Source organism: Gossypium arboreum, chromosome 11 (assembly GCF_025698485.1).
Source record: "Gossypium arboreum isolate Shixiya-1 chromosome 11, ASM2569848v2, whole genome shotgun sequence".
Classification (NCBI taxonomy): Eukaryota; Viridiplantae; Streptophyta; class Magnoliopsida; order Malvales; family Malvaceae; genus Gossypium; species Gossypium arboreum.
The window spans coordinates 18,066,662-18,091,337 of NC_069080.1; the positions used below are offsets into that span (position 1 = coordinate 18,066,662).

General features: G+C 35.5%; 5 protein-coding genes across 11 annotated transcripts; 2 read left to right on the forward strand and 3 right to left on the reverse strand.

Annotated features, from left to right (window-relative positions):
* The first annotated feature begins 475 nt into the window (after positions 1-475).
* On the forward strand, positions 476-10,427 carry LOC108473610 (homeobox-DDT domain protein RLT3). Of its 5 annotated transcripts, XM_017775279.2 has the most exons (19): positions 480-698; positions 1,112-1,252; positions 1,510-1,878; positions 2,456-2,517; positions 2,604-2,843; positions 3,030-3,092; positions 3,186-3,402; positions 3,543-3,643; positions 3,918-4,004; positions 4,099-4,230; positions 5,087-5,227; positions 5,348-5,470; positions 5,615-6,058; positions 6,487-6,903; positions 7,158-7,772; positions 8,469-8,573; positions 8,682-8,904; positions 9,011-9,039; positions 9,928-10,427. In XM_017775279.2, exons 2-18 carry the CDS (start codon positions 1,201-1,203, stop codon positions 9,013-9,015), a joined length of 3,396 nt encoding a protein of 1,131 aa, XP_017630768.1. In that variant the 5' UTR covers positions 480-698; positions 1,112-1,200; the 3' UTR covers positions 9,016-9,039; positions 9,928-10,427. The 5 variants fall into 5 exon arrangements, with proteins under 5 accessions (XP_052877880.1, XP_017630768.1, XP_017630764.1 ...); XM_017775275.2 differs by lacking the exon at positions 9,011-9,039 and having other exon boundaries at positions 481-698; positions 1,109-1,252; XM_017775274.2 differs by lacking the exon at positions 9,011-9,039 and having other exon boundaries at positions 481-698.
* Positions 10,428-10,572: 145 nt separating this feature from the next.
* Positions 10,573-13,404, reverse strand: LOC108473611 (glyoxylate/succinic semialdehyde reductase 1-like). Its single transcript, XM_017775280.2, has 8 exons — positions 13,061-13,404; positions 12,734-12,844; positions 12,526-12,627; positions 12,230-12,331; positions 11,493-11,608; positions 11,287-11,365; positions 11,036-11,206; positions 10,573-10,792 (listed from the first exon to the last, which is right to left on the reverse strand). The coding sequence occupies exons 1-8, from the start codon at positions 13,163-13,165 to the stop codon at positions 10,703-10,705; spliced, it is 876 nt and encodes a 291-aa protein (XP_017630769.1). The 5' UTR covers positions 13,166-13,404; the 3' UTR covers positions 10,573-10,702.
* An 866-nt stretch (positions 13,405-14,270) lies between these two features.
* LOC108474068 (uncharacterized) lies at positions 14,271-16,303 on the forward strand. Its single transcript, XM_017775957.2, has 5 exons — positions 14,271-14,663; positions 14,750-14,825; positions 14,923-15,152; positions 15,249-15,321; positions 15,413-16,303. Exons 1-5 carry the CDS (start codon positions 14,559-14,561, stop codon positions 15,565-15,567), a joined length of 639 nt encoding a protein of 212 aa, XP_017631446.1. The 5' UTR covers positions 14,271-14,558; the 3' UTR covers positions 15,568-16,303.
* On the reverse strand, positions 15,889-19,133 carry LOC108474069 (uncharacterized). Of its 2 annotated transcripts, none has more exons than XM_017775959.2 (6): positions 18,858-19,133; positions 18,748-18,779; positions 18,424-18,570; positions 17,883-17,933; positions 16,427-16,491; positions 15,889-16,345 (listed from the first exon to the last, which is right to left on the reverse strand). In XM_017775959.2, the coding sequence occupies exons 1-6, from the start codon at positions 18,929-18,931 to the stop codon at positions 16,244-16,246; spliced, it is 471 nt and encodes a 156-aa protein (XP_017631448.1). In that variant the 5' UTR covers positions 18,932-19,133; the 3' UTR covers positions 15,889-16,243. The 2 variants fall into 2 exon arrangements, with proteins under 2 accessions (XP_017631448.1, XP_017631447.1); XM_017775958.2 differs by having other exon boundaries at positions 18,424-18,612; positions 18,858-19,111.
* Positions 19,134-19,789: 656 nt separating this feature from the next.
* On the reverse strand, positions 19,790-22,205 carry LOC108470740 (ultraviolet-B receptor UVR8). 2 transcript variants are annotated; one of them, XM_017772184.2, is made up of 4 exons: positions 21,583-22,205; positions 21,149-21,365; positions 20,695-21,013; positions 19,790-20,606 (listed from the first exon to the last, which is right to left on the reverse strand). In XM_017772184.2, exons 1-4 carry the CDS (start codon positions 21,924-21,926, stop codon positions 20,122-20,124), a joined length of 1,365 nt encoding a protein of 454 aa, XP_017627673.1. In that variant the 5' UTR covers positions 21,927-22,205; the 3' UTR covers positions 19,790-20,121. The 2 variants fall into 2 exon arrangements, with proteins under 2 accessions (XP_017627673.1, XP_052876779.1); XM_053020819.1 differs by having other exon boundaries at positions 19,790-20,489; positions 21,583-22,204.
* Between the last annotated feature and the right edge of the window lie 2,471 nt (positions 22,206-24,676).

Below are 24,676 nucleotides of genomic sequence, written 5' to 3' on the forward strand. Positions count from 1 at the left end.
AGTTAAAATAGTAAAAAAGTTTTATATTCATGATGTTGTTGGTTTAAATCTTTTATATTTATAAAAAAATTAATTAAAGGTATTTAAGATAAAATCCTATCAATGAATTGTATGTTACGAAATCTTAAAAATTATGATTATTTGAATCGAATTCACTAGATGAATTAAATTGAGAATTGATTATAATATTGATTAAAAATTTAAAATCAATTAAATCATAAATAGATTTAACTAAATTAAAAATTAATTAAATTATTTTTTAAATATTTAATAATTTATTTAATTGAATCCTCTAAACTGATTTTGGGATGGGTAGGGATCCAGATCTGAAAACGTTTATAAATGGAAGGCGTAGGAGGTGGGCTTTGGTACGGGCCTAAGAGGCCTCAGCTGTTGGTGGTAGTTGAGCTTGGAACTGAACAATCCACGGAGCCAGATAGTTGGAGAGAGAGTGCGAAAGGAAAAGATATTTTTTTTAATGAGCGTAAAAAAAAAAAAATCAACCCCAAAACATATGAGCAAAATTAATATTATCTTTTTAAAAGAGAAAAAGATGATAAAACCCAAAACCCTACTGGCTTATTCTAAAATCTCTGGCAGTCTCTCAGCTGAGCTCTCAACGCAACCTTCACTATTTATTGCTTCTTCTTCTTCAATTCATCTCTATCTCTCTCTCTATCGCATTTCCTGCACACTAAGTAAGTCTTTCCTTCTTATGTTCCCTAATGTCAACTTTAAGGAATGTAATTTTATGTTCAGTATCTACAATTCTACCCACTTGGGCTGTTGCACTTCACTGTTTTCTCTTCTATCTTTGGTTCTTTTGAGAGGAACTCAAATACTGGGGAGTTTCTTTGCTATATTCAATAATTGGAAAGCTAATTTTTTTCCCGGGAAATTGGTACTTCTTTTTTTTCCTAAATTTTTTCTGATGATGGTGACATCGAAAATCTTCTGTTTGTTCTTTTACATGGTTTTTTTTTTATGGTGGTAATACTCATTTTCTGTCACGGCTGGTGGAGTCCTTTAATCCTTTTCTACTCTTATTTTGGTCTTTTTTTTTTCTGTTTTTGAATGATTATTCTTTCAATTTTCTTTTTGGATTTAGCAGTATGTTTACCTCGACTCCAGTGTTCTGCTTTTTGGAATTTGAATTGAGTTAGGAGAATCAGTTTGAAGGCTAGGAGACGGTAGAATAAAATGAAGAGGAAGTCGCAATTTCAACTTATAGAACTTGAGTACATCTATAAAGGTATTTGTGGCTCTGGAGGTTTTCTCTTTTACCATTAAAGATTAAAAATTATGTTCATCGGATTATTGTTTACTTAGGTTTTTCCAATCTAGAAATTTCAGATTGTTTATTAAAAGTATATTGGGATTTAAGCTAAACCTTTTAGTAATGTCTGACTTGGCTTTTAATTTAAATTTTCATCCATGATTTTAGCTGACTGATATTATTACTCATCCCTATGCCTTTTTTTTATTTTATTTTATTTTAATGTGGAGCAGATAATAAATATCCTACGCAGAAGGAGATAGAAGGTTATGCTGCTTCTTTAGGACTAACTCTCAAACAGGTTCAGCAATGGTTTGCCTCTAAGAGGAAAAGGGATAAAGGAACTATATTACCTATCCATTCTATGACAAGCCTCTCTGCTTCTACAAAAAGGAACGCTGCTGCCATTTCTGTTGCTAGAAAGAATCAGAAAAGCACCTCTTCAGTCGGAGCAAATGGGTTTGGCAAGAAAAAGAAGAAGATGCTTCTTCCTCAGGATTTTTTATCTCCACAGTACATTCTAAGCAAGGTATTCCGCAAGGATGGTCCTCCACTTGGTGTGGAATTTGACTCTCTTCCTTCCCAAGCTTTCCACTGCAAAGGTACACTACTGGAAGCTTGTAACCTTTTCGCTGTAGTGGTTATTTGATGCTATTTAAAGGTGGTTGTTATTCATTTGGTGCCTTAATTTTGTGGTTTTGCTGAGTCAAAATTATGCTGGAAACCTCATTCTGTTTCTGGTGCTTTTCTATTGAGAATTTTCAAGGTTGCCATTTTGCTAAGATAGAAAATGTAATTTTCCTTGCTAATGTCATACATTAACCGGTGAAATACAGCCCTAACTAGTTAATATTTTAAATTGATTCTTTCTTATTGTTTCTGTTATAATCTTAATCTATATATTTTAGACTTGGGAGTAAGTGTGAGGCATTGGTTTTTTTTAATCCAACATGGGTGTGTTTTTAAATTTTTTTGAAGTCCTTTATTTAAAAGGTAAAGACTCCATACACATGTCTAATTCAGTAACATGTTGGCGAGTGTCTAACAAGGGCACTTGACCTAAAATGAAGGTTTGAAATAACATAGCTGGTTACCATTCGAATTTTACTTTTCCAGTACTCATGGCTATTCAAACTGTACTTTGACACAAATAAGCTTATTCATTATTGCTATATTTAGGTTCTACAGAGTCTTACCCTGCTGATGAAGAGTGCCAAAGAGCAGCAGCCAAAAAGAGGAAGGTATCAAGAATGTTTTCATGGTGTTCATCTCCAGTTCCTACCTCTTCTATTTTCTTATTTGTTTTACTTTGTTTCTTGTATTTAAGGTTTTTGAGCTTGCCAGCATAGACCATCAGAACAATAGTACTGAGAGTGCTTCAGTGAAGAAACACGGTATGGGAAAAGGTTTGATGACAGTTTGGAGGGTTGTGAACCCTGAGGGTGGAGATATTCCTACTGGCATTGATATTTCTAATCGACAAATTGTTGCTCCTTCTCAAACTAGTCCTGTAGTGCGAAGGCAACCGCCTCGGAACAAAAGACGGCAGCCATTAGTATCTCAAATGGTCAGTTATTAATTTTTTCAATCCCAAGGTTTTATGTTGACTTCTTTCTTTTAATCTTCTTTGGAAGCCTTTTGTTTTTACATTATTCCCTGAAAACCCAGGCGTTATGCTTGTTGATTGATCATTTTCTTGATTTTTCTTAATGGTTTTATGTTGGAAATTTGCTGACTACAACTTGCCATTCAGAAGCAGAGAAGTTTGGAAAAGAAGTTACAGGAAAAGAAAAGGGCCTCCATTAAAAGGAGAGAGGTACTTATAGTCATTTCTATCACTTTTTTTGTGTTTCATTCTCAACTTCTCTGTAACTTCTGTGTTAATGTTGACTTGCCTTTTTTGTGCTAGGTGCAATCTAACAAAAATGACAATCAGAGGCAGCCACGCAATGAAAAATGTGAACTTGCTTTGGATGGAACTATTTCTAATGAACGTCTTGATCAACTTGCAATGTTAGTTGATGATGAAGAATTGGAGTTGAGGGAGTTACAAGCTGGACCAAATCCATTACAATGTGCGGATCATCTTGGTACAAGCGGATTGCTTGGTTGTTCCCTTTGCAAAGGTTGGGTGGCTTAGTATTTTTTGATTTTAAGAATGCGTGAGCAATTTTTTAAATCTTTTTTGTGGCATTTATATGATGTGCGTATAGAAGGTAATTTTCTTTCTGGAGTTCTATTAAAGAATCTCTATATGGTTTCCCAGATTTGCTGGCTAAGTTTCCACCAGGTTCAGTTAAGATGAAGCAACCATTCAGTATGCAACCCTGGGATTCATCTCCAGAAACTGTCAAAAAACTGTTTAAGGTGCCTGCCACGCCTTATGTTCATTAATGATGTTCATTTAGTATTATGGAAAAAAGCCCTTTTATCATGCATGGTATTTGCTCTGCATCATCTTTTTCCCTTTGTTCTCATCCTCTAAATCTTGCTGAAGAAATTTTAATCTTAAAGCATGCTTCCAGTGGCTGTTGTCTTGCCCTTTTTGTGGACTTCTAGTGGTGGCAGTATGTTATGAGTCATCTGTTCCTTTATTTTTCTGAAGTATCTTGCTTAACTATTGTTTGAAATTCTTTTGCAGGTTTTCCATTTCTTGTATACCTATTCGGTAACACTTGACACATGCTCATTTACACTTGATGAGTTTGCTCAAGCATTCCATGATAAGGTTATCTCTCATCTAAGATTGTACCATATACATTGAAATGCTTGGCTTATATTTATTCCCTTTTTTTGTCCTTCTATACATGTATCCATCTCAGGATTCCTTGTTACTTGGGAAAATTCATGTGGCCCTTCTCAAGCTTCTTTTGTCTGATGTTGAAGTGGAGTTGAGTGGTGCAGTTTTACCTCATTTTAGCTTGTCTTGCAAGTTCCTTGCTCTACTTCACTCGGTGAGTAATGACCATGCAGGTTTATGTAAATGCATGCTTGAATATGCGTCTGTTTGCTTGCAATGGTTGTGCTGTGGGGGATATTATCCTCTGTTTTGTTTTACTAACATGTCATATTACTTTGGTGGTCTTGCTGGTTGCTCAGGTATGAATAGGATAAGCAAACCTTCTTGAACATTATAGATTTTTTCTTGTTGACGTATATAATGTTATTTAGAATGCTTTTGAAAAGAATTTCAAATTGGTAGACCAAAAAAGAAGGCCAGATTTGATTATTTTATTACTACAAAATAGATCCACTGAAAACGAAGCACTTGTCAGACAAGATCCATTTTTCAAGATTTTGTTGCTTGAGTTATATTTCGCTTAAATAGGACTTTCTGGTATTGATCAAGATTGAGATGACGACACATTGCTTCCATTTCTCTGTTTATTAAAAGATAATCTGCTAAAATGACGTGTATTCAATGACTTGGCTGGGGCCTGGTATTCTGATCTTGTTCCTTCATATGTGATAGGCTGATAGCTTTAACCTTAACACAGCTTAAATGAATCATCGAACGAGTTCCTGAGCATGTTTAAGTGGAAATGTTTGTATTAGCAAATTACATGCATGTGCAATAGGAAGAAAAAAAATTAATAAATAAGGGAAGAGGCATGTGCACCATGGTCTTGAAATGCTTCCTAAAGTAGTATATTGATATATCAGTTGGGTCTTTTTAAAGCTTTTTTGGAAAGTTGATAACCTTTCTGGAAAAACCCTTGGATGTTGAGGTATTGAATTGTCAGAGGATATTGGAGCTCTATGTCCTTGCTAAAGAAATGGATGTTATTTCTTTCCTTTTTAACTTATAAGGTGGAGAACCAAGAATTTGTGGTTGAGTTCTGGAAGACATCCTTGAACCCTCTGACATGGACAGAAATACTGCGCCAAGTTTTAGTTGCAGCTGGCTTTGGTTCGAAACAAGGTCTATTACGCAGGGAAGCCCTTAATAAGGTATGAGCACATTGTTTTTATGAATTATCAAACTCCTTTGAAGTTCCTCTACGATCCAAAGATCCACGGTTATATTTGAAATATGTCATTTTATATTTAATCTTCTTTCCTAAAATACAGGAAATGAGCCTCATGGTGAGATTTGGCCTGCGCCCCGGCAGTTTAAAGAGTGAGCTGTTTAAAATTTTGTCAGAAAGAGGAAATAATGGGCTAAAAGTTTCGGACTTGGCGCTGTCTTTGCCGGTGAGATTAGGACCTATATGTGTACATTTTATAAAATGAAAAGGTTCTGTTGCAGAAGCCAACTAAGTTGAAACCCTCATTTTAGTCATTATTATGACCTTGTTTCAGCTATCAATATTTTATTTTATTTTTTCTCTTTTGAAGGTTACTGAATTGAATCTCACTAGCACGACTGAGGAACTCGAAGAATTAATATGTTCAACTCTTTCAAGTGATATTACTTTATTTGAAAAGATATCACCATCTGCATATCGTCTGCGCTGTAGTTCTGTTGCAAAGGACGGCAACAATTGTCATTCTGATACTGAGGATTCTGGAAGTGTTGATGATGACTCTGATGACAGCAGTGATGATTCTGACCATGACTCAGGAAATTACTATCAAAGGAAATTCAAACATAATAACCACCATAAAGGTAGAAATAACATGCTGACTGTCCACACTGAAATTGATGAAAGCCATCCAGGAGAGGTGTGGTTGCTAGGACTTATGGAAGGTGAATATTCTGATTTGAGCATTGAAGAGAAGTTGAATGCATTAGTGGCTTTGATTGATCTTCTTAGCGATGGTTCCAGTATCAGAATGGAGGTAAACAATTTTCACCTGTCCAAATTGACTCCCGCTCCTCCTTTGTCACCTCTTCACCCACTTAAAATTGAAATAAATAAATAACAATAATAAAAGAAAGAAAGTTTGAAGAATATCCTCTCCTGCTGTTTTGTTTGGTATGTTGCTTTGATGGCCACTCAATTTTTTTAATGGATCTCTTTTTCTCTTTTTCTTGAGGACCATGATCTGTACAATGATTATTTTGGATATTTTATGTCAAGTATAAACTACTGACTATTTAGAGTGTTGTAGGTATTTAAATAAAATCATGAAGAGTCTTTTATATTTTAGTCTTTGCCTTGCCATGTTCCATCCTTGTGTAGCTGAAATGTTTCTTATCCTGCTATGAAGTTATGAATCTTCAGTAGTTCCATATCTGGTAGTTTCTCATTTTACTCTTTTTCCAGAATCCTGGTAAAGCCATTGTTGAATATGTTCCCAGCATCCCTCACTATGGTTCTGGAGCAAAAATTAAGAGGTCATCATCAAACCGACAGAATTTTCCTAGGCCATCTTGGGTCTATGGTGGACAAAGGAATGGTGTACAAGTATCACACACATCATCAGACTCTCGCCCAGTTGATTCATCAGCAATTACAAAGTCTTTTGAAAAAGAGAGATGTTCCAGCAGTGGACAGGATGCAAAACAAACTGAAGTAGGAGTGTATATACACCCAATGCAATCTATCTTTTTGGGCTCTGATCGCAGGTACAATAGATATTGGCTTTTCTTGGGCCCTTGTAATGCATATGACCCTGGACATAGGAGGATTTACTTTGAATCTTCGGAAGATGGTCATTGGGAAGTTATAGACACCGAAGAGGTAACCCTATTAGGTTGCTATAATGCATGTCCCTTTCTTCATTTGCATTAATATTGGTTAAAAATTGTCTTCTCATTTCTTTATTGAGATATCTTCTCATCATAGAGTGCGGATTACTCTTTACCTAAATGTCGATACTTAACCTGAAAGAAAATTTGGAGTTCTTTTCAGTTTTCCTTCAGACGGTAAGTGATTGTTCTTGTGTGAACAAAACTTTTTACTGTTATTATTTGTTTGTCCTTATCGTGGTGCAGGCATTGCGGGCCTTATTGGCAGTTTTGGATGACAGGGGTAAACGTGAAGCTCTTCTTATTGAATCGTTAGAGAAGCGGGAAACTTCACTATGTCAAGAAATGTCAAGTAGACATTTACATGATGCAGAAATCAGGAACACACCATCTTATTCACCTGAAATGGATGCAGTCAGAGAAGATAGTTGTTCTCCAGTTTCTGATGTTGACAACCTCAGCTTGACGGTGGCCATGAATGAATCTTTAACCTCATGCTGTGCTATAGTTCTTCAGGCTGGAAAGAAGGGAGAGGAACAAAATCGAATGTGGAGACGTCTTCAAGAATTTGATGTGTGGATATGGGATTACTTTTACTTGAACCTTAATGCTGTAAAGCACAACAAGCGTTCTTATCTTGATTCTCTTACCAGATGTGAAAGTTGTCATGATTTGTACTGGAGAGATGAGAAGCACTGTAGGATTTGCCATACCACATTTGAGATTGATTTTGATCTAGAAGAAAGATACGCCATCCATGTGGCTACATGCAGAGAGAAAGGAGACAATAGTACTTTTCCTAAATTCAAAGTCCTTCCATCACAGTTGCAATCATTGAAAGCTGCAGTCCATGCAATTGAGGTGCACTTTGTTTCTTTATTGCCTTTTGGATTGCTACCTTACTTTCTGTATATAAAAAAATTATATCGTATATTACATTTTCATATGAAAACAAAGAACATAGGCAGGATCCCGTACATCCGTACTAGCGGACATAGCATGCATATGCTTCATTTTTCTTTTACCATCTCTTTTTGCCAAGGACTGTTGGTCAGGCACAGGCCTTTTGTGTCAAGGTTTTATCTTTTATTTGAAAGGCAATGGGCACATAAAACTCATACCTCAGTATCTCATTGGTTTTTTTAGTCTCTATATATTTTATTAGTTGTGCTTCAAATATTCAAAAAATGACAATGCTAACTCTCTTCACAAGAGATAAAATGGGCAATGAAGTCCCTGCACAACTTTTTGTGGAAGATGGAGGGTTAAGGAAACATAGCTTGTAGAGGATTATGATTTATAGTGCATTATGATGATACTTGATCTTTGAATCACATTCAAGCTATGTAAGGAGCAAATTGTTCAATGTTTATTAATAGATTATGCATTTTACATGTGGCTTTGCGGGAAATCTGTTGTATCTTTTCCTTCTTTAGCAGTACTTCGGTATTGTGTATAATTCATTTATATATGTAAAATATTTAGAAAGAGAACAAACTTCATGCAATTATTTTTATTTAATCATTGTTTATATTTTCTTTCTTTCCTTTTGTGCAGTCATTTATGCCTAAAGATGCTTTAGTTGGCGCTTGGACAAAGTCTGCTCACAGGTTGTGGGTCAAACGGTTACGACGGACATCGTCTTTGTCTGAGCTTTTGCAGGTAGTCCTTTGTTGTTACATGGTTCGAGTTCTTGAAGTATGGTGATAAAATTTTTGTGATGAGGCTAATTGTAAATCATTGTCATTTTTGGAACTGGACTATTTGCAGGTTATTGCTGATTTTGTTGCAGCAATTAATGAGAATTGGTTGAATCAATGCCATATTGAGCAAGGGGGTTGTACTGTTATTGAAGAAATCATAGTATTCTTTCCAACTATGCCCCAAACATCATCTGCACTTGCACTCTGGTTGGTGAAGTTGGATGAGTTTATTGCATCATATTTGAAGAAGATTCATTCTGGAACGGAACTGGAAAATGGGACCAGATCAGGTATATTCCTTTATCTACAAGTTTTCTTTACATGTGCAGTCTTCTGGTTATCAAAGTTGAGCATCCTGTTTCTTTCTCTTCACTATATGAATTGTTCTGTTTACAGGATGAAGATTCATTTATGATATGTAGAAGGTGATTGTTGTGCATTTTAATTTCTTAACTATGAGTAGTTGATATTTAAGTTTGTGATAATCACGCTAGATCTTTCTTTATACTAGTTTTGTTGGTGATGGCATTTCTTAGTAAGCAGAGAATATTTCTAAAGTTTAGGTTTTAGCTTCAGTGACATTTTCAAGAATTAACCTTGAAGCTTCGTTCTAGCTGCTAGTTAGTTCTCCTGCAATTTCTTCGAGTTTTCTTGATGATGGATTGAAAAAGATACAAAACATTGCAAAATTTGTTTGTTCTCAAATGTTCGTATTTATTCCGTTCTTTGCAAGTGATGACTGCTGCGTTGTGTTTAATTTTTGTATCTTAAGACTGATTATCAGGATAGCATGGCTCTGAATGGAATTGAGGCTGGTTATTTTGAGCTATATAGATCTAGTTGCCTTATTTACTCTTCTTTTCAACAGTGTGCGGAGAGGTTACCTGCTAGGATGACTAGTTAGATCAGGTAGCTTTGTTGATTTTTAGGTAGCTTTGTTGATTTTTACTTGAACAACATTGTGAAGTTGATTGTTCGGGCAATTATCATCTTCGAAATCGACGGCAAGGATTTACATTAGTTAAAAAAACAAACCTATTTGTCATTCACCATTTGAGCTTTGCATCATTTTTTTTTCCAGTTGTCCATTTGGGTAAGTGGAAAAATACAGTAGTGCTTTTTTCGTAGTTATCCTCGGATATCCACAAGCTAAGATAGGGAAGTAGAAAAGAAACATGCATAGGTTGGACATGCAGAATTTTTGTGATTTCCATTGCTTGTACTTGCCCTTTCATTCCAGATCAATTTGCTGATCCTCGTTTGTATTATATTCTAGAGTTAATATGTTTTTATCTCTCTTTGGCATATTTCAGATAGAAGAGCAGCAAAAGAATAAAAACCCAGCTATTTTCAGGGCTCATACAAATGGGGAGCACATTTGATTATACAAAGCATTTGACTTTCTTATTTTCTCTTTGCTCTTCTAATTACTTAACCAGCCCGACTATTCATCATTGGGAGCTTTCTTTGATGCGTTAGGAGTTTAATTTCAAAGGACGAGAGCAGAATAGCGTATGAGACTGTACAGAACCAAGTTTTGACAAGATTTTGAATGTTCCTCAATCAGGCAATCTGAACCTATTTAGATGTTGTACAGAGTTAGCTTCATACATATGCAGGAAAATCAAGTGTTTTTTATACAATGGATACCCAAGTTAGTGAAATATGATTACCATTTTCTACCTTTCTTAATTGTAGAAAATGGAATGTTGCATATCCTTGTCTTAAGTGTGGACCGTAAACATGTCATTTTTAGTTTTGCAATTAAGGAATAAAATGAGATCAGCATATGTGGCTGAAGTTGATGTGTTAATTTCCAATTTCTTTTTCTTATAATTTGTTGAAAGGTCTTCAATAATATAGTTTTATCTTACTGGCATTTTGTATTTGGATTCCCTTGAAGCGGAATTCAACAAATGTCTATGCTGACGAAGGGAAAACAGAACTTGAAGGGATCGTTTCTTAAAACATAATAGTATCAATTTTCAAAATAGTAGGAACTAGAAAATGGATATATAAAAATCCAGGTTCAAACCAACACTGAATATGGCTTCATAAGCCTAACAATATGAAAGGTAGTGTATGGTATCAAGATGAATGTTTAAGAAGCTTCACAGTCTCGAAAACAGCTGAAAAATCAAGGTCTCCCAGCCCCATGCTTCTGGCCTTCTTGAAAGCCTACCAAACACAATTCCAAATAGGAGAAATAGGGGTTTCAGTTTAGTCTTCATTTATGTGTTTTTCTCCACATGCCCTAGTAACTTCCATATCCAACGTCAGTAATCTAAGTGCACCTTTATATTACGCGTATGTATTAGGGTATTTTAGCTCATGCAGGATATCTCTCTTTCGGCTTAAGCATATATGCTATGCATGGAGAGGGGCAAGCAAAGATTGGGAAAAAAAAAAAAAAGAAAAAACCTCATTAGCTGCAGCGGCTACTGGCATTGATACTGCATTTTGATCCCCAAGGGCAAGAGCCAACCTCATATCTTTCTGCTGATGTTTCAAAGGAAATGCAGGGGAATAATTGTCTTTAAGCATTTCTGGTCCCTTTCCTCTAAACATTGGGTTGGCAATCCCACCCAAGTCCTGCCACAAAACTTGGATCAGCCACCGCACCTTTCATTGTGGCCACAACTTGTTAGATTATTTAGTTGTTGCAATCTTACCAACACTTCGAGAAGGCTATGTGGATTCAATCTGCTTCTTTCGGCCAGTATAAGTCCTTCCGAAAATGCATTCATCACACTATGGAGGACAAAATGAACGTCCCAATCAAGTACCCAGATTTGTCAACTCAAATGAAAGGGGTATGTTGACATATTTACAGCATAGTAGAATTCCAAAATGCATGAATAGTTGAAATAAGTATTACCTGCCCATTATCATGTTGATGACAAGTTTCATTTTTGCTCCATTACCAACTGGTCCCAAGAAGAAAGGTTTCTTTCCTAATACATCAAAAGCTGGAACAGCTTCTTCATACAATGCCTACATATACAGTGATGACATATTGCAGTTAACATCAAAGTGAAGGTAAATTTGCAGGCTATAGAGATGAGATGTGTTAGTAGAAATGATTAGAGGAAAAAGGATGAATGGATTCCATTGTCTTCCACTATTATTTTTCTGCTTTTTTTTACCATAGTAGTGAAAAGAGCATTTGAACATTTAAGTTTAGCCTACAATTTCACTTGACAGAGGTTAAATTTAATCAAAATATGAAATCAAATGTATAACACATTAGTTAATTATGATTCTCTAATTAAGGCTTAGCTTTCTATATTATTTTAGTTGGTTTTCCTTATTTAATATGATATGAACCCTAGAGTTCTCGTCTCCCTTCGACGAGTTGAACAATCATTCAAAATAGATCGTCCCTAGAATCATGATAGAGGAAACGCAATCCATTTTGACTTTCTTGTCAAATTTCTCTTATTCTTAACATATCCATATCTGCCACTCACATAAAGATACGGCGGTATGGTTTACCAAATACATGAAAAAAAACTTTAAAAAAAGCATTAAACATACCCATATCCGATACTTATTCCATTTTTACCTGGTCTGTGTGAGCTTAGAGTAAATAAAAAAATAGTATTGCCAATTGACCTTATCTCCAGCTGCAAGAATCACAAGTTGACCAGTTTCTGCGGGCTGTTTGCTACCAGAAACAGGTGCCTCAAGGAAGTGGCCGCCTTTTAATGCAATTGCCTGTACATATCCCATGGAAGTAAGAAATCAGTATATTCATTTCATTGATAAAGTATCTTGACAGTTCCACAAAATTACCATTTTAGACGGTATATTACCGTATACCCGTATTTTACGCTCACCCAACACTCTTACTTTCTAAGTTTGAGACATTAAAGAAAGAAACACCATGTATCAAGAAAGTATCAGCTAACCTCACTGATTTTGCAAGAAGTCTCGGGATCAACAGTTGACATGTCAATATAACCTTTCCCACTGCCAATTTGGTCTAGAACTCCATCTTTGTCAAATACAACCTAAAGCAATCATCAAATACATAGTTTATGATGACGAGATTTTAATCAGGACGGCAATGGCTGAACTGAAAACTGTACGTGCACCCAATGTTTGTAAATTAAGTACCGAAAGAGCAGCAGCAGGGTCAGACAAAATGGCAATGGTGATGTTGCATTTCTTTACTACTTCAGCAGGGGTTTCTCCAACTGAGGCACCATGAGCCACCAGTTCATCACACTGCCATTACAAAATTTTAGTGTCAAAAATAAGGCTGATATCAGGCTGCAGATACTCCAATATACATATACAAGGCTGTCAACCCAATACATAAAACTAAAAACAAATTAAAACCCATCAATCAGATACAGAAATGCATCAATCAGATACAGAAATGGAAACAATGGCTGTGATATTACTTTGGTACCAGAGTAATGAAAACTTTTGAAAAGGTACCTTAGAAAGAGTTCTGTTCCAAACAGTGACTTTGAATCCATTCTTCAGCAAATTCATGGACATAGCTTTTCCCATTATTCCCAGTCCCAAAAATCCAATCTCCATTTTCTTCTTCTTCTTCTTCTTCTTCTTTCACTAATGAACTTTTTCTTTGATAGTTCTATGTGCTATTTTCTTACCAGGCTCCAATCTTTATAAATACCCAAAGGAAAACATAAAGAATATCTTCTTAACGTTAATGATGACAAAAATATGATAAAATCAATATCATCCTTGTCATCCCCACTAACATTTTTAATTTAAATAAATTGCCATCATTATGAAGATTTCTAACTTCGATAGTGTATGATATACTAAATATTTCAATATTTTTGTATTCATCGTGTTTGTCGTTTAATAGATAAACAGATGCATAACACGTAAGCCTATATTCTAATGGTAGGGGAGATGGTGCTTCAGTCCACTATTCTTGGAATTCTCGAAGGCTCTGTTGGGCTAAGTTCCGGGGTGGTGGTTCACGGTTGTTTGCTGGCGGCCTAGATTTCAAACCGTCGCAGGCAGCGGCTGGGCTTACTTAATTAACACTAAAACAACCCGCCAAAATTTTCACTCATTGATAATGAAGGCAATAAGTGATCAGAAAAGAAGAACAATAACTCATAGGAGAAGAACAACAGCAACAAGATCAGAAAATGGCAAAAAAAAAAAGGATATTAAACAAGAAGAAGAAAAGAGCGTTTATGGTGTATGGGATCAGAGGTGATGCAGCAAAAACAAAAGGGTTCAGACTGTGCAATCCTTGGATTCAACTAATGGTTCACCCATCAACACCTTGCTCAGGCTTCTCTCGAGGTCTTCAGGGCATTTAATTTCTGTATATTTATACTATTAATAATATTATTACTATTTGTTTGTTTTCCATGTTCTTTTGCTTCTGTAGTTCTCTGTTTTTGTCTTCGTTAATAACAGACCCTTTGTGAATTCCATGTTGCAGCCAGCTGCTTATATGCAAACAGCTATGAGAAGAAGGAGAGAGCCAGAGGAGAAAGTGGGTATACTTGTTTTGGAAAAGAAGCAAAAATTATCTTTACTTCCCATTTGTCAAAATGGCATAGATTTGATAATTTTACAAACCATACGAAATATTATACTAATAGTTTAAGAAACAGATAATACAAATACTAAATTTGTATTTTAATTGTTTTATGCATTTTGAGACATTATGGACCACTAATGGGCTGCTTTTTTCTTTTTTTTCTTTTTTCTTTCACTTATTTATGAAATAATATTCTACGTTGAGACAAAAATGAAATTGAAGAAACCAGTGGCATATATTCTCCTAAACTTCTTGTGGATCAGAAGACTCTCTTCTACTGATCAGTTCTCTTCTTCTATTGTATGCTCAGCAATGGTTTCCGCCTCTACCCCCAATTAAGCTTAATATCACCCAGAAATGTTTAATAACAGAAAGTAGCAGAATAAAAATTCAAGTACGAAAATGGCTATGCTGGGAGCAAGTCCAATTAGGTTCTCAAGCTTTCCACCGTCTTCTTCATATCTCACTTCCACCTTCAAACCCACCTCCTCTTCCACACTATCATTAGTAAGTTTAATACTATAGTTTACAATTTTGTATTATTTATACCTTACTCTAAAAGTAAGTTCGGAGTTGGAATCTTTTATCCGCAGGTTGTGGTGGGGAAATCAATTATCTATCGTCGATGTGTCGCCTGCTCCGCTGTTCAGGAATCTTCTACTCCTACAGGTAGCTTTTTCCCTTCTTATCAGTGTGTAAAAATCCTTTTAAAGCTCATCTTCTAAACTCGGGGTTGCTTAAAAATGTGTTGGCTTTTTGCCATTAGCCACTACCGAAACCAAGGGAACCACTCCACCATCAGCCGGCGTTGCTGGTGGTGAGGAGGAAGTGAAGGCTGCCCCAAAAGCAGCTGCAGCAAAGCCTAAACCTGCTGCAAAGGCTCCTGCCAAATCTTTGCCGGAGTTGATGTCGGAGGATGTCATCCCTTCATTGAAAACAATACTTGAAGCTCAAGATGATATATCTGAAATTGAACTCACTTTCCAAGACAACAAGGTTTGTTCTAATCCATCTTTTTCCCCAAGATTTGGCATTTTAAATTTGCTCTATATGATGAGATATATGAATGTTCATCCCATTCAAACTCGACAGTTGGAAGGTTCACTCCTGAAGGAGGGCTGTCCCTACTCTTTCTGGGCCTTCTTCCCTGATGGAGGCCTAACAGGTATTGTATACTTTGGGCAAATTGGAAACTATGTATCATTTCCATTTCTGCAGTAATTATGTGACTAATTTTCTCCCATTTGCTTGCGTAGGTCCCAAAGGTTTTTCATTGTCTTCATATGGCTCAGGAGCAAGCACAGTGGAGCCTTTCCTCGTTGATGAGAAGAAAATTACTGCAAGGCATGTAGTTTTCTGGGTCGAAAAGCGTTTGGCCGCCCAAGGAATTATTCCTGTCTGGAAAGAATGATTTATAGTATAACAAGAAATGCTGCCATGTAATTATTCATGTCTGAATATAATTGCTCTCATACAAATTTTTCCAATTCATAATTGTTCTACAATTTGAAAAAATGAATCTTTTTAGATGCTTAATTCATGGCGATGTTAGAAAAGCAAATAACAATTCCCATCATTATGTCAAACCTCTAGATTGAATAAAAGAAGAGTAAAAAGGGCACTGCAGCTTTAAGTTTTGAATTAACAATACAACTCTGATTCAGTTTAGCAGTCATTCCTCCCTAAAAACACAGATATGAATGATCAGTCTTAAAAAGAACAACAGCTCAAATTTACTAGAGAGAGATTCGCATTCATCAAAATCCATACAGGTCCGGCAACAAAATACCCCTCCCCTACTACTGTCTCATAAAAGGAAAGAGAATAAAAACACCACCTTAGAGTTCCAGAGTAATAATATAACATTGTATAGCTGACAGATTTCATAACGTTTTCATCTTAAATTACATGTCCAAGGACCAGGACATAAACAAATGCCTGGACCATGCTTTACACTGAATAACACGATCGCCCAAATAAGTAGCATTTGATTTGAGTAACTAATGAACACATACAACAGGTACTTTGAGTGCAAAGTTCATGAAGTTCATAAGTCCACATCTGCCATTATCACACTATGTCATTAGTTAGTTGTTGGTATTGGCATTTCGAATTGCACGACGAAGCTCAGCTAAGAAATCCATCTGTGAGCCAGATGAAGGCCCGGTATTGTTTGCTGGGGACATCATCTGAGGAAAAGCAAGTCAAATGCATAAGGAATGGGGGCCGCGAGAAGAAGAAGAAGAAGGGGTGAAGGATGAAATGAATACCTGATGGGGAAGTCTGAAATTCCTCCAGGCTGAATCACTAATTCCAGAGTACAGAACTGGTCTTTCTGAAAGAAGGAAAAACCACAGCAAAAGGAAACAACCATTATGGAAGAAAATATCCATCAGTAAACAAGAATGGAAACAAGGTCAGACATAAGGAGAAACAGGGGAAACAAAAAATAAAAATAAAAAACGACATGACAAAGGATGCCCAATATGACACTCCTAAGAGCCCCTAAACAACAAGCAGCAAACACAGAACTGCTTGCAACCACAAATCTAAAAGAAAGAGCAACACTCAGCACATAAGTAGCTTTCTTTAACATAATATTAGCAGCGACACCGAGTGGTATAGAGGCTGGTGGAATTATTTTAAGAAGATTCATAACCCATGCTTGGGATGAGGAACCTTGGAATATATTAACAACAGAGTTCTTAGAAAACCAATGATATATCCACTAGCATAATTCAGACTGGTTTGTGGTAGTCATGAATTAACTTGGCCCAAACTGATCCTAAATATCTCATATGGATTGGATATCTTCGATGATGCTGACAACCTTGTAATTCACTCCTTCCAATCCCTTCAACTAAACTTATGCATACATCAGTTATCAAAGTACGGCATCAATCTTCGTGGGAATGGTTGTCCCATCCCCCAGCAAGGAAATTATCTCATAGTTAGCAGTTAGAGGCCACTATTCTACTTAGCCAGATCAACCAACTTCAACCACCTAGTAAAAACGAAACTGATAATAGTTACTACATTGAAGCTGCCTTAGTTTTCAAAAAATTGGTTGCCAAGAGCCCAAAGAAAACATCCCCAGACTTCCTCCATTCCTTTTGCCTAAATTAGGTTGTCCTTAATTTCGGTTTTGGAAATAAATAACTAACAACCAGCATTTTTTCCTTGCCATCAACTAATGCAGAACTTTTGATGCAAAGATACGTTTGGATCAGTGCAAAGTAAATAAAACTAATGCAGACTTTTACAAGCCAGCCAGCTATTTGACCCATCAGTCCATAAATCTCCAGAGATGAATTAGATCAAAAAGTCAGCCAAAATGTGAGTAAAACAAGATAGAACATATCATGAATCTAATATCATATGGAACAAGAAAAGGCCCAACCAACTAATCCCCTTCCCCCCTTTTCTTTTTAGGCCAGGAGTTTTACAAAGATGTATAGACCTAGAGTAGAATGTCTCTTGCAATAAAAACCTTTATTAATTTTCTCAAAGTGTTATCCTGTAGTTGATAAGGAGACCTTTGTTGCTAATCACAGAAGTCTATCCAATTGCTCATATTATTTCCATTCGCCAACCATCTTCCATACATCATCCAATCACTAAAACTTTGTGTACCACTACGAGATTTGGTCCACATAAAGGACCAACAAGCCAATCAAATCATATTCAAAAAGGGAACTTTTTTAAGTTTTCTATTCTTCCACTCACCAGACAAGTCAATGGATGTATCATGGTAGCGATGTAAGACAGCTGCCCAACCTGCATTTGTAGAGATAAACAATGACAGTATATCAGCCATATGATTGCATGTTTGCAAGCATGGATTCTTAAAAACATTTAAATTTCATCCAACAAGGGTAATACTTGTCAAACAAGAATAGAAGGGAGGAAGGAAGTAGCATTGGAACCGAAGCCCCACCCAAACCACTTCCTACCCTTCATCACTTAACCAACCAGGAAAAGCCTTCCACAAAACTAATTAAGCTTCAGCAAAATACTCCAATATCTGAATCAATCGTAGAGCCAACCTCTTAATCTCTTTCCACTACCCTCACCCCAAAACCAAAGAAAAACAAGATCTTTCCAACTATAAGTGGAATAGCTCACCTAAATGTAATGCTGCATTTAAGCAGAATAATACAAGATAAGAAAAATCAATAACTCTAAATTCAAAGAGGTAACAGAAACAGCGGCTGTTTTCTTAACTAAAAGTACAAGAAACCAATCAAAGTGTGCAGAGATTCCATACGATTGCTTAAAAGCCTAGAGGCATCACTTCTAGAACAGCCTTCTAAAGGTATCAAAGCATGACGAGGGTTGTCTTCATTCAGGATAGCGCTGCTCCCAGCATCCGCGACTGGATTAATGTTTCTCGATGTGGCACCTTGATTCTTCTCTGAATCATTCCCATAAACATTGTTAGTCCAATCAAACCGATCTGCAAGATTTTATTACAACTCAGTCTACCAAATGAATTGAAAATTAAAATCACTCCTTTTTTAAGGGGGGAAAACATTCATCTATAAATCATCGGAAGAAAAAAGACCAAGAAATAATCAATGAAGAAACCGACCTCCAGATTTGCGGCGTCCGAGAGAACGATTTCTGCAATTTTGAGGCATAATTTTAGGTAGGACGAGGAAAATAAGAAAGCGAGAACGAAATTTAGGGTTGTGAAGGTACCGTTGATTGGGAGGAGCATAGCGTTTGATGGCAGGAGCGGCATCAGCTGCGGTGGGTGTAGGGTTTTCCAACATCCTCCTCTCCTCACCTCTCTTTTCCTTTACACCGCCGCGTACGAATGGCGGATTACAAATTCCGGAGTTGATTCGCGATTGCGTCGCGGCTTGTAAGCTGACTTTCTGGTCCAAAAGCGTTTCTTTACCTTTATTCAATCAACTCCTCACTAAAACGCACCGTTTCTTACAGTTTACTAATACCTTAGAATTACAACCGTGACGGCCCACCAAATACCACCCAACCCTAACACCAAATATACATTTTAATTTTAAGATGTTTCACCTATAAAATATTACTCATAAAATTACAAAATTATTTTAATTTTTTGGTGAAAATAATTATTTTAATTTTGAAATAATATTAAAAATAATTTATTAAAAATATTTTTAATTTAAATAAATATTATTTTATACACCAGCCACAAGATTTTTAATTCCACAGTCACAATTAAAAGATATTCATGTGTCTCATTTATGTATTATTTATTTTTAATTATCAATTAAGGATACATTGTGTCTTCTTAATTTTATTTACGAAGTTAAAAAACTCCCACACTAATGTACTAAATAGTTATTTTTAAAATTTATTCAAATAATAATTATCCTTTAAATAATATAAAATTTTAGTTATCGATTCAATATGCCCATTTTATTAGTTTTAAGATTTTTAAATTTTTAACAATTAATATTTTTGTTAAATATCCCCCAGCCACGTCAGATAACCATCAAACCAAGCATTCGATCATTTTTATTAACTAAAGGGATCATTGTTTTTTTTCTTTTTCTATTACTCAAAACTCAATTAGAACCACTTTTTCTTAAAGATTAAAATAACATTTTGTCAAGTTTTTTAATCCTTTCACCAAAACATTGTAATTTTTAAATATATGAAAAATTAAAAGAAATCAAATAATTCATATTCGAAGTATCATCTCCAAATATATGAAATAAAATTATACATGTATTAATCTATTAGATAGATTCGCAGACTCAACACTCACTCGAATAATAGATCATACCAGCTAAGTAAGCTCAATTAATTCATCAGAAACCTAGCCATTAGAAAAGTACAGCAAATAAACTTGACTCTAGACCTTAGACTCAAGCAGACGAACTTGGGATTTAACAATTGAGATCATGAAACTCTGACGTCGGAAATTCATCGAGATTATTATTTCACCATTACCTGTTTTGTTCTAACAATGTAATCATTCATCCATCAAAACCAGGTTATGATCAAAACCTGACACTGCTTGTAGAACTTTGAAATCTTCCAAACAATCAAGCAAGGTTGGCTCGGCTTCATCGCTGGAGCTTCCTAACCCAAGACGGCCACTCTTACCACAGCCCCAAACCCATAACTCGCCATGAGATGTCAGAGCAGTAGAATGCACCCGCCCTCCTGACACTGATACAGGTGTTTCCCCTTCCCATCCCTCAATCATTGATGGGAAATTCTCCGGTCCTTCTCTACCTAATTGTGAGCATTGGTTCCATCCCCATGAGAAAATGCTCATTCCACCACCTTCAACATCCGAAGATGGCACCTCACAGATTGCCAAGGAATGACCAAGACCTGATGCAATAGACACAGGATGGGCGGTTAGATCAACAGGTAACAATCTGAGGTCCAGTTTGGTTCTCCCCAGCTGACCATATACATTGCTTCCAGAGCTCAATAAAGTACCATTACCTGAAATTTGATACTCAAGATTAACAAAGATGCATATGCCAGCAACCCCACATGCTCAATCATAGAATCTACACAAATTGTAACTTACAGCAAAGAACCAAAGAATGATCAAGCCCGCAAGCAATGTCTCTGACTTCAACTCCTTGCAGTTCTTCGACCAATCGAGGTTCCCAAATGATTGGCATGTCTTTCTCTTTCTCCATTCCTTCTAAAACCATCAGCTTGGCAGCATCCAATCCTGAACCTGAAAACCGTTTGTCATTCATCGATATATTCGCATTTGAGTCCAGAGGAGATGCCTCTAAAGCTTCCCCCACATTTCCGATCCTACCATCGGCTGAATAACCCCAACCTAACAACTTCCCATCCTCTGTCTGTGCAAGAGCATGCCCCCAACCAAATGAAACCTGTCAAAGAAAATGCAACCATGGAATTTCCTTCTAATTGGATGATATACATTAGCTCAAGCTCAAGCATACTAGCAAAAATTGCAAGGAAGTTAGGAGCTAGATTAATCTACCTTAAGAATTTAGAAAGCCCACCTTGACTATCTTTTCTCCTGCAAGTGCTTCAACTCTGCGAGGTACTACGGTCTCGATGATACCCTTTCCAAGACCAAGCTGTCCCCGCTTAGACTTCCCCCATACCCACACAGAACCATCACTGTCAATGGCAGCAGAAATAACACCAGAAGCAAAAGCAGCACAAACGTTCACATAATCCAACCCTTCCACTCTCTTTGGATCATTCCAAGAATCTCTGCTCACATTCAACAGTTACCCATTTCGCATTAGGGTAAGTCATTAGATTCAATGTTCACCAATAATAACACTTCCACATATGACTAACTATGCCAAAACAACTAGGTTTTATTCATAAGAAAATCCAGGACCAGCAATAATTGGGTGAAGTTATTCAATGTATCACAACATCGCTCAACTAATAACAAAGTAAATCAACATTCTATAGAACTGACCTCGGGGCAAGTGGATCACGACCCAGCTGGGATTCCTGGTTGCGGCCCCAAGCCCAGAGTCCACCACGGGAATCAATAGCGAGTGAGTGATAATGGCCAGCGCTGATGCTGGTGATATCGGAAGGGAGACCGAGGACCCGGGTGGGCTCGTAAGCATCGCCTCTGGGACCGGTCACTGAATCGGGTAGACCCAACGCCCCCTGGCTTCCGTCCCCAAAGCTCATTACCGTACTCATCCATCTCGGTCTATTAGTAGTAACCTGAGCGAATAAGGCTTTAGATGAAACTGCAACTACCGTTTTATTCCATTGATGATGCTTCCATAACAATCGGTTTACCAGCATCTTAGCTTCGAGAGTGCGTCGGCAGTGGCCAATCCGCTACTGTAAATTTAGGAAGAAATGAGTTGATGGGTTGACCCAAACAAGTTAGGGGCGGTTCGGCATTGGCAGGTTGGTTCTAAAACCACTTCTAAACTTCATAATCAATCCCAAACAAGTTGATTTTGCTACCAAAAGCACTTTCAAGAAGTGTTTATCCAGCCAAATGGGATAGAGAGGATTTGTTCGAAAATGCATTTAAAAGATATGGAAAGGATTTGTTTAGTATTACTTTTTTTGAGGGTTAAAAGCTTTTTGGAAGCCAGAAATAATACTAAAGTAATTCAAAAGTAAAAGTAATTTTTTTAGGTTTTGTTTTTATAAAAGTGTTTTTAAGGAAGAAATGATAATTTTAGCTCATTTTATATAATATTTATATGGTATATGTAATTATTTTTTATTAAAATTTATTTTATATATAATATTATTACATGTTTAAAATTTTATTGATCATATTTTATTATTTAAAATATAATTATATATTCAATTAAATTTTATAAATAATTAATATTAATTACTTAAAAATATTTAAAATTAATATTTTATATATTAAAATATTAACAATAAATTATTTTTATATTCTTATTAAGATATTATAATATTAATTAATTTTAATATTATTTAAATATATATTTATTATTTTATAATATAATATCTAAAATAAACATTTTATTTATCAAAATACTTTTTAACAGCAATACTAAATATTTTAAAATTATTTTTTACAACACTTTTTAAAAACAATTTTTAAAAATGCTAAATTCGCACTAAGTATTTTTAGACTGTTGAAGCAATCCCAAATAGATTGCTTTTTCAGCTAAAAGCATTTTTATTAACTCAAAGAAGCTAATATCAAGTGCACTGGCGGTTGACTTTGATTATTTGAGGTGAGAAAATTACAATTTTACTTTTATCTACTCAAGTATAAAGTAAAGTAGTCTAAGCCTTTATTTAAGTATAGCTTTATTCAATATAGGTCACACAATAAACATCACAAGTTAATAAATCTATAAATAGATTCAAGATTTATTCTAGTTGGATATTATCCGATGTGCTGTAATCCAGTCGGTCATATTTATATCTCTATCTTTTGGGAGTCATTCGCTCTGATGCCCAAGACAAAGTATTTCATTAATTAGACTTGATAGACGACATATTAATCTTTCAATCGATTTGCTCATTTTCGGTTAAACTAAGGACATGTTTAGGTTCGCCTTCTAATAGAAGTTGTCTACTAATATAAGTTGACGTTCTGTATTACGATCTGATTACGTAATACTGTTTAGTATTAGTTAATATTAAATAATCAGTAAGCTAATATTTGCTTCCATTTTGTTTTACATACAAAAATCATTGAGAACAGTATACAAAGGGTATTAATGTAATTCATGAATAATTTTATTAAACCAATCTATTCAAAAAAATATAAGTATATATAGACGAAAATACTATACTTAGAATACTAAATCCAATATTAAGTGTCACCTATCTTTGATGATATTTAATAATGGTTGCATGTTTGCTTACTTTTGTTCGACAAGGGTTGTATATTTGCTTCCTTTGTTTACTTTTGTACAATGATTCATATTTATCATTTCTATCTTTTTAAAATTTTGTGACCTTAGAATGTATTTTCATAAGGAATGAGTATGAATAGTAGGGACAATAATTCCAATGGTAATAGAAATGATGATGAAAGGAGTGAGATTTTACAACGTCTGGAAAGTTTTAATAGGTTATTTAGTGTTGCAACATCTATTGCTCAATGATATTGTGAAAAATATTTATTGAAACAATCATGCATGAATTCAAAGCATTCAGATGATGCATGGGTTCGAGAGGTCCTTAATGGTCATGAATCTCATTGCATGATTAATTTTAGAATGCCCTCAATCGTATTTAGAAGCTTGTTGAGAGTTTTAGAAACACTATATGATTTGCAAAGTTCAAGAAATATTTCTTCTCTTGAAATATTGGATATCTTTTTGCATATGTTGGGTGTTGGTGCAAAAATTTCTCAATGTCAAGAGATTTCAAAGGTTTAGATCCACTATAAGTCAATACTTTGCAATTATCATTAGGAAAGTTTCAAAGTTAACTATTGATAAAATTATACCAAATGATTACACTTTTAGCACAATACTTGAACAAATACGCAATGATTCAAGATACATGCCGCATTTTAAGGTAACATATTAAGAGTATCATTTTATATTTTAATATACTTATTATTGAATATGTGTGTACTAAATATGATTATTTATTTAGGATTGCATAGGTGCAATTGATGGTACGCGTGTTGTAACGACCCCTAACCCCATACCGTCGCTGGAACAGAGTTATAAGACATTACCAATCAGTACAGTACAATATAAACATTAATTAAATATAAACGTTCAAACTCATCATAATTTTAAGATGACGTCCCTTTAATGGGCTCTCGCGGTCCAATATGAACAGTAAAATCAATTCGGGACTAAATGAGAATTACTACGAATTTTTCTTTCAAATTTCAAATTCATACTATATACCATTGCCAATCATAATTTACTTATTTTATCAATACTTTCACAACCTAAATGACTCTCATAAGACATCCTAGGTACATGTCATTACCAATACTCAACATGCTTTACCTCATCGAATTCGGGATCGACCTGGGATGCTGATTCAATGATCTAGCCTTAACTTAATCTGCATGACGAAACAAACCG

Coding starts and splice junctions, on each gene's coding strand:
- LOC108473610 (XM_017775275.2), top strand. CDS start 1,201: ATGAAGAGGAAGTCGCAATTTCAACTTATAGAACTTGAGTACATCTAT. Junction 4,005..4,098: donor CTCAAGCATTCCATGATAAG/GTTATCTCTCAT, acceptor TATCCATCTCAG/GATTCCTTGTTACTTGGGAA. Junction 7,773..8,468: donor CTGCAGTCCATGCAATTGAG/GTGCACTTTGTT, acceptor CCTTTTGTGCAG/TCATTTATGCCTAAAGATGC.
- LOC108470740 (XM_017772184.2), bottom strand. CDS start 21,926: ATGCTGGTAAACCGATTGTTATGGAAGCATCATCAATGGAATAAAACG. Junction 21,366..21,582: donor CGTGATCCACTTGCCCCGAG/GTCAGTTCTATA, acceptor GAATGTGAGCAG/AGATTCTTGGAATGATCCAA. Junction 20,607..20,694: donor TCATTCTTTGGTTCTTTGCT/GTAAGTTACAAT, acceptor ATCAAATTTCAG/GTAATGGTACTTTATTGAGC.
- LOC108474069 (XM_017775958.2), bottom strand. CDS start 18,931: ATGTTGGAAAACCCTACACCCACCGCAGCTGATGCCGCTCCTGCCATC. Junction 18,613..18,747: donor CGGACGCCGCAAATCTGGAG/GTCGGTTTCTTC, acceptor AAAATCTTGCAG/ATCGGTTTGATTGGACTAAC. Junction 16,346..16,426: donor ATTTCAGACTTCCCCATCAG/GTATTCATTTCA, acceptor GCTTTTCCTCAG/ATGATGTCCCCAGCAAACAA.
- LOC108474068 (XM_017775957.2), top strand. CDS start 14,559: ATGGCTATGCTGGGAGCAAGTCCAATTAGGTTCTCAAGCTTTCCACCG. Junction 14,826..14,922: donor GGAATCTTCTACTCCTACAG/GTAGCTTTTTCC, acceptor TTTTGCCATTAG/CCACTACCGAAACCAAGGGA. Junction 15,153..15,248: donor TCACTTTCCAAGACAACAAG/GTTTGTTCTAAT, acceptor CAAACTCGACAG/TTGGAAGGTTCACTCCTGAA.
- LOC108473611 (XM_017775280.2), bottom strand. CDS start 13,165: ATGGAGATTGGATTTTTGGGACTGGGAATAATGGGAAAAGCTATGTCC. Junction 11,366..11,492: donor ATCAACATGATAATGGGCAG/GTAATACTTATT, acceptor TGTCCTCCATAG/TGTGATGAATGCATTTTCGG. Junction 10,793..11,035: donor TAGCCGCTGCAGCTAATGAG/GTTTTTTCTTTT, acceptor TGTGTTTGGTAG/GCTTTCAAGAAGGCCAGAAG.